At 39.7% G+C, this 11,775-nt stretch overlaps 1 protein-coding gene and 1 long non-coding RNA gene across 3 annotated transcripts in view; one reads left to right on the top strand and one right to left on the bottom strand.

The window, feature by feature from the left end:
* The window catches only part of LOC121314102 (PDZ domain-containing protein 2-like), a 123,035-nt gene extending 114,171 nt beyond the window's left edge, over positions 1-8,864 (top strand). For both annotated transcript variants that reach the window (XM_041247010.1, XM_041247018.1), the window contains 4 exons: positions 1,410-1,511; positions 2,669-2,939; positions 3,233-3,367; positions 5,846-8,864. In XM_041247010.1, the coding sequence (XP_041102944.1) occupies positions 1,410-1,511; positions 2,669-2,939; positions 3,233-3,367; positions 5,846-6,012 (675 nt within the window). In that variant the 3' untranslated portion in view covers positions 6,013-8,864. The remainder of the gene's footprint in view (positions 1-1,409; positions 1,512-2,668; positions 2,940-3,232; positions 3,368-5,845) is intronic.
* Positions 8,865-8,950: 86 nt separating this feature from the next.
* Positions 8,951-11,449, bottom strand: LOC121314112. Its single transcript, XR_005950078.1, has 2 exons — positions 10,508-11,449; positions 8,951-9,949 (listed from the first exon to the last, which is right to left on the bottom strand). It is a non-coding gene; the product is annotated as an uncharacterized LOC121314112 (long non-coding RNA).
* Between the last annotated feature and the right edge of the window lie 326 nt (positions 11,450-11,775).

Below are 11,775 nucleotides of genomic sequence, written 5' to 3' on the forward strand. Positions count from 1 at the left end.
GCTGGAGTGTTTTCACAGGAGGTTTTTTTTGTCTATTGTTTGGTTCATCTTCTGTCGACATGTTCAGGTGTCTTATATAAACAAAACAAAATAAAAAGGATTCTGGTGAAAATGTGATTGAGGAGTAAAGGCTTTTGAATTTTTTCTTTATTGAAACAGATCTACTTATGGTGCATTCTCACTGTCCCTGTGGGAGTTATGCAAAATCAAAAAAACAAAAGGGAGGCAACATTCCATCCAGAATGCCCAGACATTCTGTGTAAAAATAAAAAAGTAACCAAAGTGTAAAGTGAGCTTTAGCGTCGGTGTGACGTTAGCGATGTAGATCGAGTAACAGCAGAGGCAGCAGTGAACCACACAGTAATTACTGGAGTCTATTCAACTAAACAGAGGGCACTGTGATCTGTGATCCTTCCTGTATTTACTTTTTAATGTGTATGTGCTATCTCTGGGTAATGTGATAACAGCATGGTTTTAATTTCCACTCTTATGCCTGACACCCAGATTTATTTTAACAGATAATGTAAATGTAAACTCCAGACTATCAACTTGCCTTGACAAAATAGGGGCTTGGATATCAAAAATGTTTTGCAGTTAAATGAAAATAAAACTGAATTTCTTTTAATTGGCTCTAAAACAGCATTAAATAAAATCCCACAACCAATGGCCTGTAGTGAAGTCTGCTTATTATCATTTGTGGAATATATCTCAAGTCCGTTTGTATCTTGCAGAGTCTGACGTAGAAATGAATTCATGCGTTTGTTTCATTTCGTCGGGACTGCTGTAACGCCCCATTGGCTGCTGTACCTTGTAAACTTGTCAATCGCTTACAGCAATGTTTTTATCTCCACTTTGCAGTTCTGATTCAGTGATCTGTATGATTGGCATGCTTACCTTTTAAAGTGTTTCATTTGCTTTAATAGATCTCACTTTTTTTTTACTTTTAAATTTGTTTTCAGGTACTGCACATGGTTAAAGAAATTGTTACAAGTTTACAAGCCTTGCTTTTAGGTCAGGTTGCACTTTGAAAAAATGTCACAACCCTTCAACACCTTCTTATCTGCCATTGACCAATCAGCTTCTTCTCATTTTGACTGACTTTGCTTTGCAGCCAATGACATGTGTTGACCCTAAAGACACTGCTGAGGTGAAATGGCGTAGGAAGTGAAACACCATCAGACTTCTTAAGATTAACTTTCTTTAACCTAATGTAATACCAGAGAGGTTTTAAAATCCATGTCTGCTTCAAAACTGCACATTGGTGTGCTGTACATAGTGTAGCGAATGGAACAGACCAGGGGTTATGGAATGATTTGTTTTTTAGGAACAACGACTCTGAGTCTGTTTATGGCTAATGTCGATGTAGCTGCTATGCTAATATATGCTATATTGTGTGTCTGACCATCTAGGATAAAGAAGAGGTTTACTTCGTAGTCTTGACCAAAGAAGAAGGCTCAGGTCTGGGTTTCAGCATTGCAGGAGGAGTGGACTTGGAGCAGAAATGTGTAACAGTGAGTAACTGATCTGTGTTTGTCTGTGTGTGGAGCCAGATCTTGAAAGTGCTCTGCCAGAATGTCTGCTCAAGGCTGTGCCCAGAATTTAGATTCCACCAGCATTTGTATTGTATTCACTGAGTCCTGAAAAATCAGTCGTCTTCAAAACTGTGCTAGGGCGCCACCTAGAGTTTACAAACTGTAATTTCAATCGGGCATGTTTTTGATTGTTTTATTGACTCCTAGTGTGTGTGCTAAACGTGGTAGAATTGGAATGGGGGTAAAGCAATGGATTTTTTTTTTGTCTGTTTAAGAAGTGGGAATTAGATGTACTTTGTTATGTTAAGGGGTGTTCTGTTGTTGTGTCTGGAACGCAGCCACTGTAATGTCAAAAACGGTGTATTGTGAAACTCAGGATAACTGTATGTGCCTCTGGACAGAGATAACCAGCTGGGTTCTGTTTGAACAAAACAGTAAAACACAGAGTAGCCATCCCTTATACAGGTTTACCTTAGCAAAAGCAGAGCAAAGTGCAAAGAACAGTAAAGGCATGGGGAAACTGTTATTAATTGCTATTGAGTCGTTTTGCAGATGCCTTTACCCAAAGCGACTCACAGAGACATGGAGATGAACTATATGCATCACTGCTGGTTCAGAGTCACTTGCAATAGGACCTTGTTTATTTTATGTCTCATCCACAGAACGCAGCACTTTTTTAAACTTTTAAATTGCATTCCCTGCAACAAGATGGCTTCACATGTACCTGCATGGGCCTCTCAGGAACTACATTTCCCATCATCCTTCAGCTTACTGGTAAATCCAACTCAGTTACACATATGAGCAGGAGGATGATGAGAAATGTAGTTCTGAGAGGTCTGTGCGGGTACAAAATGTAAAAAAATAAATAAATAATTAAAACAATATGAACACCTTACATAAACAGTTGTAGCAACACATGGGAACATGTAGCACAATAAAACAAATATATCCTTATGTACCCTTTAAGTGACTTGCTCAGGGTCACATACAGTGAGTCAGTGGCTGGGATTGAATCTGGAACCACTTGGTAACAAGCCCCTTTCTTTAACTACTGGACCACCAAACCTCATCCATTCCAGTGAAGATTTACCGTGTTAAACTGTTATAAGGGGTCGTTGTCTCTCCGGCTTTTGCAGGTGCACCGTGTTTTCTCAAGAGGTATAGCAGGTCTGGAAGGTACCATTCAGCGGGGGGACAACATTATTTCAATCAGTGGAACCCCCCTGAGGGGAGCCTCCCATGCAGATGCCCTTTCTGTACTGCATCAGGCCCGTCTCCCTAAACAAGCCCTGGTGGTTATCAGAAGAGGAAAGGAGTCTGAGCCATTGTTTCCCAGACAGGAAGTGACTGCTTCCGGAGGAAGGCTGTCCCAATCTGCAAGAGACGTTACCATGGAAACAGGGACAGGTGGGAAAGTTGCTTGCAGCATTCTACTGTGGAGCTATTTCTATCCCACAGTAACAGTGATGCTGCAGCACTGCACTGTAGATTCAAATGCAGCACCTGTTTGTGCGCCACATGTACAGTATAGTAAACTACTGAATTAAAGATGCATGGAATCCATCCATCCAATGCTGTACATTTCAAGTTTCACAGCAAATGCTCAGCCCCTTTGAAGGGATCTAAAAGGGTTATGGTTTAGGATTAGAAGTTTGGGATTGTTATTCAGTGTGAATACATTTGCTTTTAATATGTTGCAGGTCCAGCTGTGGACTTGGGTGATGCCATCAGTGTAGAGCTACAAAAGACCTCTGCTGGCCTGGGCTTCAGTCTTGATGGAGGAAAGGCTTCAGTCCATGGGGACAGGCCTCTGTATGTTAAACGCATTTTCAAAGGTACGTTCCTTTGCCAAAATATGAATTCAATCTTGAACGAAGTGAAAGTCTTGTCTAACTATTGCTGGTAGTAGAAGTAAAGGTAAAACTAGGATTCAGGGGCTCCCGAGTGGCACATCCGGTAAAGGCGTTCCTCGTGGTGCAGGATGCGCCCTATAGCCTGGACATCGACGGTCTGAGTCCAGGCTATTCAACTGCCGACCTAGACAGAAGTTCCCAAGAGACAGCGCACAATTGGCCGAGCACTGCCCGGTGGGGGCGTGGGCGGGGGGTCAGGGTGTCCTCAGCTCACTGCAACCAGCGACCCCTGTAGTCTGGCCAGGCGCCTTTGGGGCTTGCCTGTAAGCAGCCCAGAGCCGCGTTGTCCTCTGATGCTGTAGCTCTGAGGTGGCTGCATGGTGGGCTTGCAGTGTGAAAAAAAAGTGATCGGCTGACAGTACACGCTTCGGAAGACAGTGTTTGTTCGTCTTCGTCGCTCCCGAGTCAGTGCAGGGGTAGCTAAGTCTAAAAATAATTGGCTATTCCAAATTGGGAGACAAAATTGTAAAAACAGTTGGCGACTACTAAATTAAAAAAAAAATAATAATAATAGGATTCAGATCTGTTTGGCATAGTCTTTCTACTTCCATTCTGAGCAGCTTTTGTGTACTGTAGGGATGCATCTCTACTCTCTGCTCGTGCCGCCTCCCTCTCTGTCCTAATTCTCCTCAACCTCTCTGCTGCCTTTGACACTATCGACCACCTATTCTACTGTCCTCCCTTGCTCACCTGGGACTCTGTGGCATTGCTGTTGCCTGGTTCTCCTCCTACTTCTCTGATCACATGTACCGGGTGTCCTGCTGTGGCTCACCCTCTGCCTCTTGCTCTCTGTCAACAAGTGTCCCCCAAGACTCAGTCCAGGACCCCTCCTGTTTTCTGTCTACATCCGCTCCTTGGGTCCCGTCCTCCTCCCATGGCTTCTCATATCATCTCTATGCTGATGATGCCTAGATGCTTCTCCCCTCTGACTCCCACATCTCCCGTATGTCTGTCTCTCGGCCATCTCTTCCTGGATGCACTCACATCATCTTAAACAACCTCTCCATCTCAGACCTCCTTTGCTCCCCCCTCTTCCTCCCTGCTGATCTCTCTATCTCTATTCCTGTTGAATCCCATACCCTTTCTCCTTCCTCATCAACCAAGAACCTCGGTGTCACCCTTGACCCCTCCCTCTCCTACTCTCATCACAGCTCTACTCTGGCATGCTCCTGTCGCTTCTTCCTCAGCAACATACTCAGAATTCACCCCTTCCTCACCTGCTTCATGCAGCTCCTAGTTTAGGCCCTAGTACTGTCCCACCTTGACTGCTGCAACTCCCTCCTTGCCAGCCTCCCTGCCTCTGCTATCCGTCCGCTCTGAATCATCCAAAACTCTGCTGCTCGCCTTGTCTTTTCCCTTCCTTGTTTCTCCCACGCTACACCGCTTCTCCTCTCCCTCCACTGGCTCCCTGTGACATCCAATTCAAAACTCTTGCCAATCACTGCCTTGACCTTTCTGCTCCTTCCTACCACCGTCATAGCCAAAGCTGACATTCTACCGAGGTCAAATTTAGGGTTCAGTCTATAGCTGCAGTATTTATATGACTGCTTGGTATTTACTATTCAACCTCCAAATCTATGTTACACAGAAAAACAAAAAAAGTTAAGGAGTCTTTGTACTTTACCAGAATTTTTACATGAGCATCAGCATTTAAGCAACAAATTAAAAAAAAAAAAAAAAAACTACCTCTGTGTCCTCATAGCTAGTTGCGGCCATGCCTCCTACCCGACTGTACCAGTACTTGCATCATCTTGTACTTGCACTGAATTGCTCCACACTTTGCTGTGTTCTACTGCTGCTCTCAATCATAATTATACTTTCTGTATCTTGTACTTGATTTTACTCTTAAAGGTAACCGTGTTCTGTAGTTGCTCTTATTTGAAATCATTCTTATCCATTTATTGTACTTGCTCCTTGCTCTTAATGGCATTTACTCTTATAACCAAACATTTGTAAGTTTAGCTGCTCTTAGTTTAGCTTCTCGCAAATGTAATTATTTACTGTATTTTTTATTTTCTCTCATTTGAATTTACTCTTACCACTGATTTTATTGTGTTATATAACTGCTCTTACCTTTAATGTGATACTTTGTTGTGTGATACTTGGTACCAACTGTAAGTCACCCTGGATAAGGGTGAATGCTAAGAATTAAATTCATAAATACATAAATAAATAATGTACAGCAGGAAGTATAATATGTGGCCACAAGATGGTGCTATGAGAGTAAAAAACATCCTATTTGAATAAGAGGTCAACTTTACACATTCGATTGCTTTCCAGTGCAACCCAGTCATACTGTACTGCCATGGGCTCCAAGCCAGTCATGAGAATGCTGCCTCGAACTAGAGCAGGACTGGTCGCACCGCAAAGCACCTAAACGTACATCCTTGTGACCCACAGGTGGTGCTGCCGAGCAGTCCGGGGTGATCGAGGTTGCAGATGAAGTGCTGGCCATCAATGGAAGGTCTCTGCAGGGACTCAAGCACTATGATGCCTGGAACATTATCAAGGCGGTCTCGGAGGGGCCAGTCCAGTTAATTATAAGAAAACATCAAGCTTCTGTATGACCATGAACCTCTGCCTATTCTGTATATAATAGCTGGAAATGGAACTTGATCACTGTGGTGCCAAAAAAAGCATAGGTGGCAGGCCACTGTATTGCGTAAATAAGAGGAGAGGGTCTTTTCACTTTTCTACCTAAACACATTTGTTGCTGTGTATATAAATATTCCCATTTGTTTATATATCTGAGGCATTAGCACTGTTGTCAAGCCCCACAGAGCTGGAGTGTCCTCATGGTATGTCACCTGATCAGAGGGTCTTAGCCTTGATCCTGCTGTTTATATACACAATCCTGCCTTGCATTGCATCCCATATTTATATGTTGTGTAGACGTGTGGGGCTAAAAGCACAACAGTCCTGTACATTGCAATAAATGTACTGCTCTGTCTGTTATGACTTTCTGTAAGAAGAATCAAGTGTATAAGAGGTAGACCCCTCATTCGTGCTGAGTAAATGAGGCTGTTATTAGTACTCGTGTCTGGGTTAGCTTGCCATCCCTCTCCCACTATGCCCCAACCATACCACTTCTGTATGACGATGAACCCCTGCTATTCTGTATGCAATGGTTAAGTGCCCTCGTTGAGCTGAGCTTGCTTGCAAACAGCACTACAATTCCGATCCACCGCAGTCTGTAACACCCAGCTTTTGTTTTCAGAAATGACCACAAGTCTGTCATTTTATAATCGGACACACAGGGATTATCTAATCAGACCTTAAACTGAAGGAACAACTGTGGCTTGAAACTTGGTTTCAGGAGACTAGGTTTCAGGCCACGCCAGGGGAGACTTGTGGTTTGATCAGTGGTTTGATCACCTCAAACTAGGTCTCCCTGTCTCCCGGTCTCCTGGAGGTCTCCTTCAAGCCACTGTTCCTGAAAAAGTGGCTTTGTATTCCCTCAGCTTAACATGGACATTTTCAGAACTTTTATACTTGACCTTTCCAATGTGGACCAGTATGATACACTATTTGAAACACCACAGCCCAGTGTTTTAGAGACTTCGACTGAACCCCTGATGCAGTGATTGCTGAGGTTAGGTGGTTAAGTACATCAGTGTCAGTGCATCCAGCTTTTGCACCAAATTAGTTTTATTCTTTGCTAACCTGAAAATGTGTATTATTTTTATATGAATATTTAATGTAAATTGCAATAATAATTTTAATGTAAAATTGTTTAAAAAAAAAAAAAAGAAAAGATATTTAAACAAATTGTGTCCGGCATCCTGTTGTTTTATGGTGGTTATGTTTAAATTAAAACATTTATTTATTGCAAATATTTTGATTACACATCAAACACAAAATTGTAGATTAGAGACCAGTTCTACAGTAGTGTGCACATTTATTACAACGCCTGACTGCTTCTGTTGTTTTGATAAGAAACCAAACCACTGGAACTGAAAATCTTGGGAAATTGTCAATATCGGCAAATGAGTGATTATCTAATATAGTTCCTGACTTTAATAGACCACACATGCAATTCATTTAAAATAGTAAGAGAAAATGAACATGTAACCACATGTGGTAAAATGCTTGAGACTTTTAAAAAGTTGTTTAAGATACTGAATTAAAGCACAAAGCAGTCTTAACATTTTCACACAAGTGCCTATTGTTTCTATATCACTGACTACTGACTGGAAATGTAAATTCTCCGTGCGGTTTTCATGCAGGCAGGTATATAAAGGATGTAAATGAGAAATCCTGAGGTGTTCTAATACATTTGCACACTGCTGAATCTCAAAAGATATCTAAAAAATGCTAGTGTTCTGTGTAATCCATAATCAGGCATGTTCAAGTGCTTCTGCATCGAAAGGCTTGTAGAGAACTAGAAAAGAGAAAACTAATCTATTCTGTGCATCTTGATATGCATTGAGAGCCACCACGATGTGCTTTTATCCCAAACTATGGTGCCATACTTGATTGTCTCCTTAGTCCCTTCCCAAATGTATGAAACAGTTTGTGTACTGATAATCATGTTTTGTCCATAATAAAAATGTATGTCCTGGAAATAATTACAAACATTAAAATAATGTTCAATTATACTTTATTTATTTATTTATTAGATTAAATAAGTATGTAAAGATTTTGACATAGGTTTTAAAGTAACACACATATTTTTGCTTGACAATTTTGATAAACAGGTATTTGAAAACTATTTAGGAAAGTGGACAATGGCACTGCCTGTTGTGTCATGAGTGTCTATAATAAAAAAGAAGATAAGCTCTCAGTGCAATTAAAAACAAAGGGGGATTCTGACTAAACTGATCAGTTTTGTTTATCCTGCTCTTGAAAGAAGGGATTGCATTTCAATCAGATGTTCCATGAATTCGATTGGTGTTGTAAGTCCGGGGTGATGCATGTCTGTTCTGCATACTCACTCATTAAAGAGAGCACACAGTGGATTTGGGGGTCATGTGGTATAATAGGGTATCAACTGCTGTAGCTTTTGACAGTCACAAAAATGCCTTGAGTACCACATGAAGTGCAAAATAAAAAAAGTGCAATACATGCTGTGATCTGCCAATCCAAAAACTGGGAGCTGTAATTTAAAAATATTTTGAAGAACAATTATAAATCAAATAAATTATGTTTTCCCATGTCACAGGCTTATTGTTTGTATACCATAAAGAAATGTTATCTTTATTTGTGCTCTAAAGTGATGATGATTTCTGTACAGTAACCATGTTTCATATGGTTTTACTAATGGATTTATAAAATGCTCAGTAGCTGGGATTAGGATCTGCAGCTGTCACCACAACCAGAATGCAAAAGAACTGGACTCACCTGCATTGGTGGTTAGAGAACTTTTAACCTCATCTCATCTCACAGTCCCTAATGCCGTTCATTACACAGCACTGCCCGTTACATTAGCAAATAGGTTATTAAAATCGTACTTGGCTCTTTACAGTATTTTACATCATCTGTACTATTAAAGACAAATGCTACAACTACAACAATTATGCATTTTATTGCCATTAAGAGCATGCACGTGTTATTTTACAATGAGCAAAAATAATGACAAAAATGTTTAATACATTTTATGTTATTTTACAATGAGAGAAAAAAAAAAGTACTGACAAAAAAATAAATAAAATTAAAGCAGTTGATATTGTTTTGCAATCAGTAAAGGTAATGACAAAAAAAAAAAAAAAAAAAAAAAAAACATTTGCAGAAGAAAAGTATATTTTTACATAACAAGCATAACTCCACCAACCAAAAACACAAAGCATATAGACTTTAATCTCATGCATGTACCTTTTTTAATCTCATGGTTCCAGAACTAGACCAGTATATACTGTAGCAGGCGTGTGCTTATTTCCGCTACATTAAAACGTGTTATCAGTAAACTTGCTGTTCCTTTATTATTATCACACAGCAAGTCAATCGCGACATATAAAGCAACACGTTTTCATGTAATTAACCAAATATAGCATTGATATGGAGGATCGAGTCCCGCTTTCCTAACCCCTCCAATTTTAACCCATGAAAGCTCGTGGACATTGTGCAGGGTAAAGGCATGGAAATCCTCAACACCCAGTGTACAGTTCACCAGCATTCCTTTGCTTCCCTTTATTTTGACATGAGATATAGATAGGTTAACATGTTTTATTTCCCAGTATCTTCTGAACAGGAGCCCCAGCAGAGTTCCAAGAAGAACAGTCGTTCTGATGAATAGGCTCGGGAACTCCCAAGCCTCTTTCAAGCCCAGTCTTCGATCCTTGTTAACTGTTCTTGCGTTTCTGATACATCACAAAGAAGGTTTTACCTCTTTTCTTTCTCTATGGGAAGGACCCAACAGCAAACATTGTTGTTTCATATATTTGTTTCACTTTTTTTTAAGCACCGCCACGTTATTTTTGGCTAAAATGTTCAGAAGTTTGTGTTTTAAGTTGACCACATCTCCAATTTTTCTGAGGTTCACGCCGCATTCGGTGATGCTCTTTTGATCTGCAATAAAACAATAAAACAGTTTCAATTAAAGAATTGCAAAAAATAAAAATAGCAAATCACATTAATATAATTAACTGTGTTACATGTATGAGCACCCTTCACCGCCGCCCCCTTGTCTTCGTAAACGTACCTGCTAATAACAATGTACACTAGTGATAATATCGGTATATCACTGACTAACTAAAGGGGACACTTGTCCTGTCAATATGTTATAGAAAATAAAATAGTATTAATAAAACTTAGAATTAAAATTACGATTATAAAAACGTATAGCAAATACAAGTATTTTCGATGTGCAGCCTGTGCGCACTTTAGAATTTGAAAATACACAAAAACAATTCAAATCCATGTAGTATAGTGGTAGAATGTAGATAATTGCTTATTGTTCCATAAGCAAAAAATCAATAGTTTTAGTTTCATAATCGTTAAACTAGTTTTAGTACTTGTATTGAAATACACTTGTGTTTATCTTATAAGTAACCATACAATGCCATTTAGCTAGAGTAAACGTTCAGGTTTATATTAGTTGTAGTAGATACAATATATTATAATTACCTTTATTTGCCATTTTTTGGTTGTCAGGCTTCTTTATGGAAGATGTCTTTATTTCTTGCTTCATGTTGTTAAAACAATGCAAGTCGCGCGTTTTGTTTTTTTAAAACGTCCAAGCAGCTGATAATGTACGTCCTATCCCGGCCGAGATCCAATTCGTCTGTCAAACTTGTTGCAAATAAAGGAAACTAAGAGCGAGTCTCTGAAGGGAAACCCCGAATGCGTCATGTGAAGCTTAACACGTGACTCAACATGTCAGTTCTTGTTTTCACCTGCTTTGTAGAGAAACGATTTAAGCAGCTACCTATATGGTAAGAGTACTATTACAATGAACAAGCACACGACGATTTGGACGAAAGTTCAATTTATTATTTACGATTCTGGATCCATATATAAATAAAATACTCTAGTATTGTAGCAGGGGCCCCAGAACTATAGTTAACTATTGAATACTACTGGATGGACATGTACCTAATAATATATCAATACTTTTTATAAGGGAATTTCTAACAATACTTACTGCTTCTGTTTTTTACGTCTTTCTAATAATATGTATATTTATTCATGAAATGACTGCCAGAAAAGACAATAGGACTATATCGTGTGTTCTGCAATAGTATTCAAACCGGTAATTCCTTACAGCAGTTCATATGCTGGAATCAGACCTATCATCCCACGACTGGTTAAATGAACGTGTTTTCGTGTGTATGTATTATATCTTTATCTCGGTGTACTAGCTGCTGTGCCTTATGAGAGCAAAACATGTTTGTACAGGCAAGTTACAGACAAGCATCTGAAACAACTAACATAATTGAAAACAACACAAAGGCTCAAAGTCTTTGGTATCGCAATACCATGCCCCGTTAGATCAGTTAAATCCTTTTGCAGTCTTGCCACACACTTCTACTGTCAACTTGTTTTCCTGCACATATCCCAATTCCTGTAAACAGGCGTGGTTCAGAAGCATTTGTACACTCAGTGTGTTCTATACAGGTATCAGAATCACTACGCAGGTACATGACGCGATTGATCATGTGCCCCGCCTCCCAGAATTTCCATTCAAAGCGAATACATAATTACTTCAGTACCTTTAAAGGCAGAAAAAGTTATTTAAGGGCAGATGTTTTTATTCATTTATTTATTTATTTAGCGTCGTTTGTAAGCCGTCAGAGTCTAACTGTTTTCTACAATCATAAACAGAAAGAAGCTATGTAAAATGTCAAAAGGAAATTGTGTTTGTGCTCAGCAGGGCAAAGGAACTTTTCTATGAC

The sequence above is a fragment of the Polyodon spathula genome, chromosome 1 (assembly GCF_017654505.1).
Source record: "Polyodon spathula isolate WHYD16114869_AA chromosome 1, ASM1765450v1, whole genome shotgun sequence".
NCBI classification, from domain to species: Eukaryota; Metazoa; Chordata; class Actinopteri; order Acipenseriformes; family Polyodontidae; genus Polyodon; species Polyodon spathula.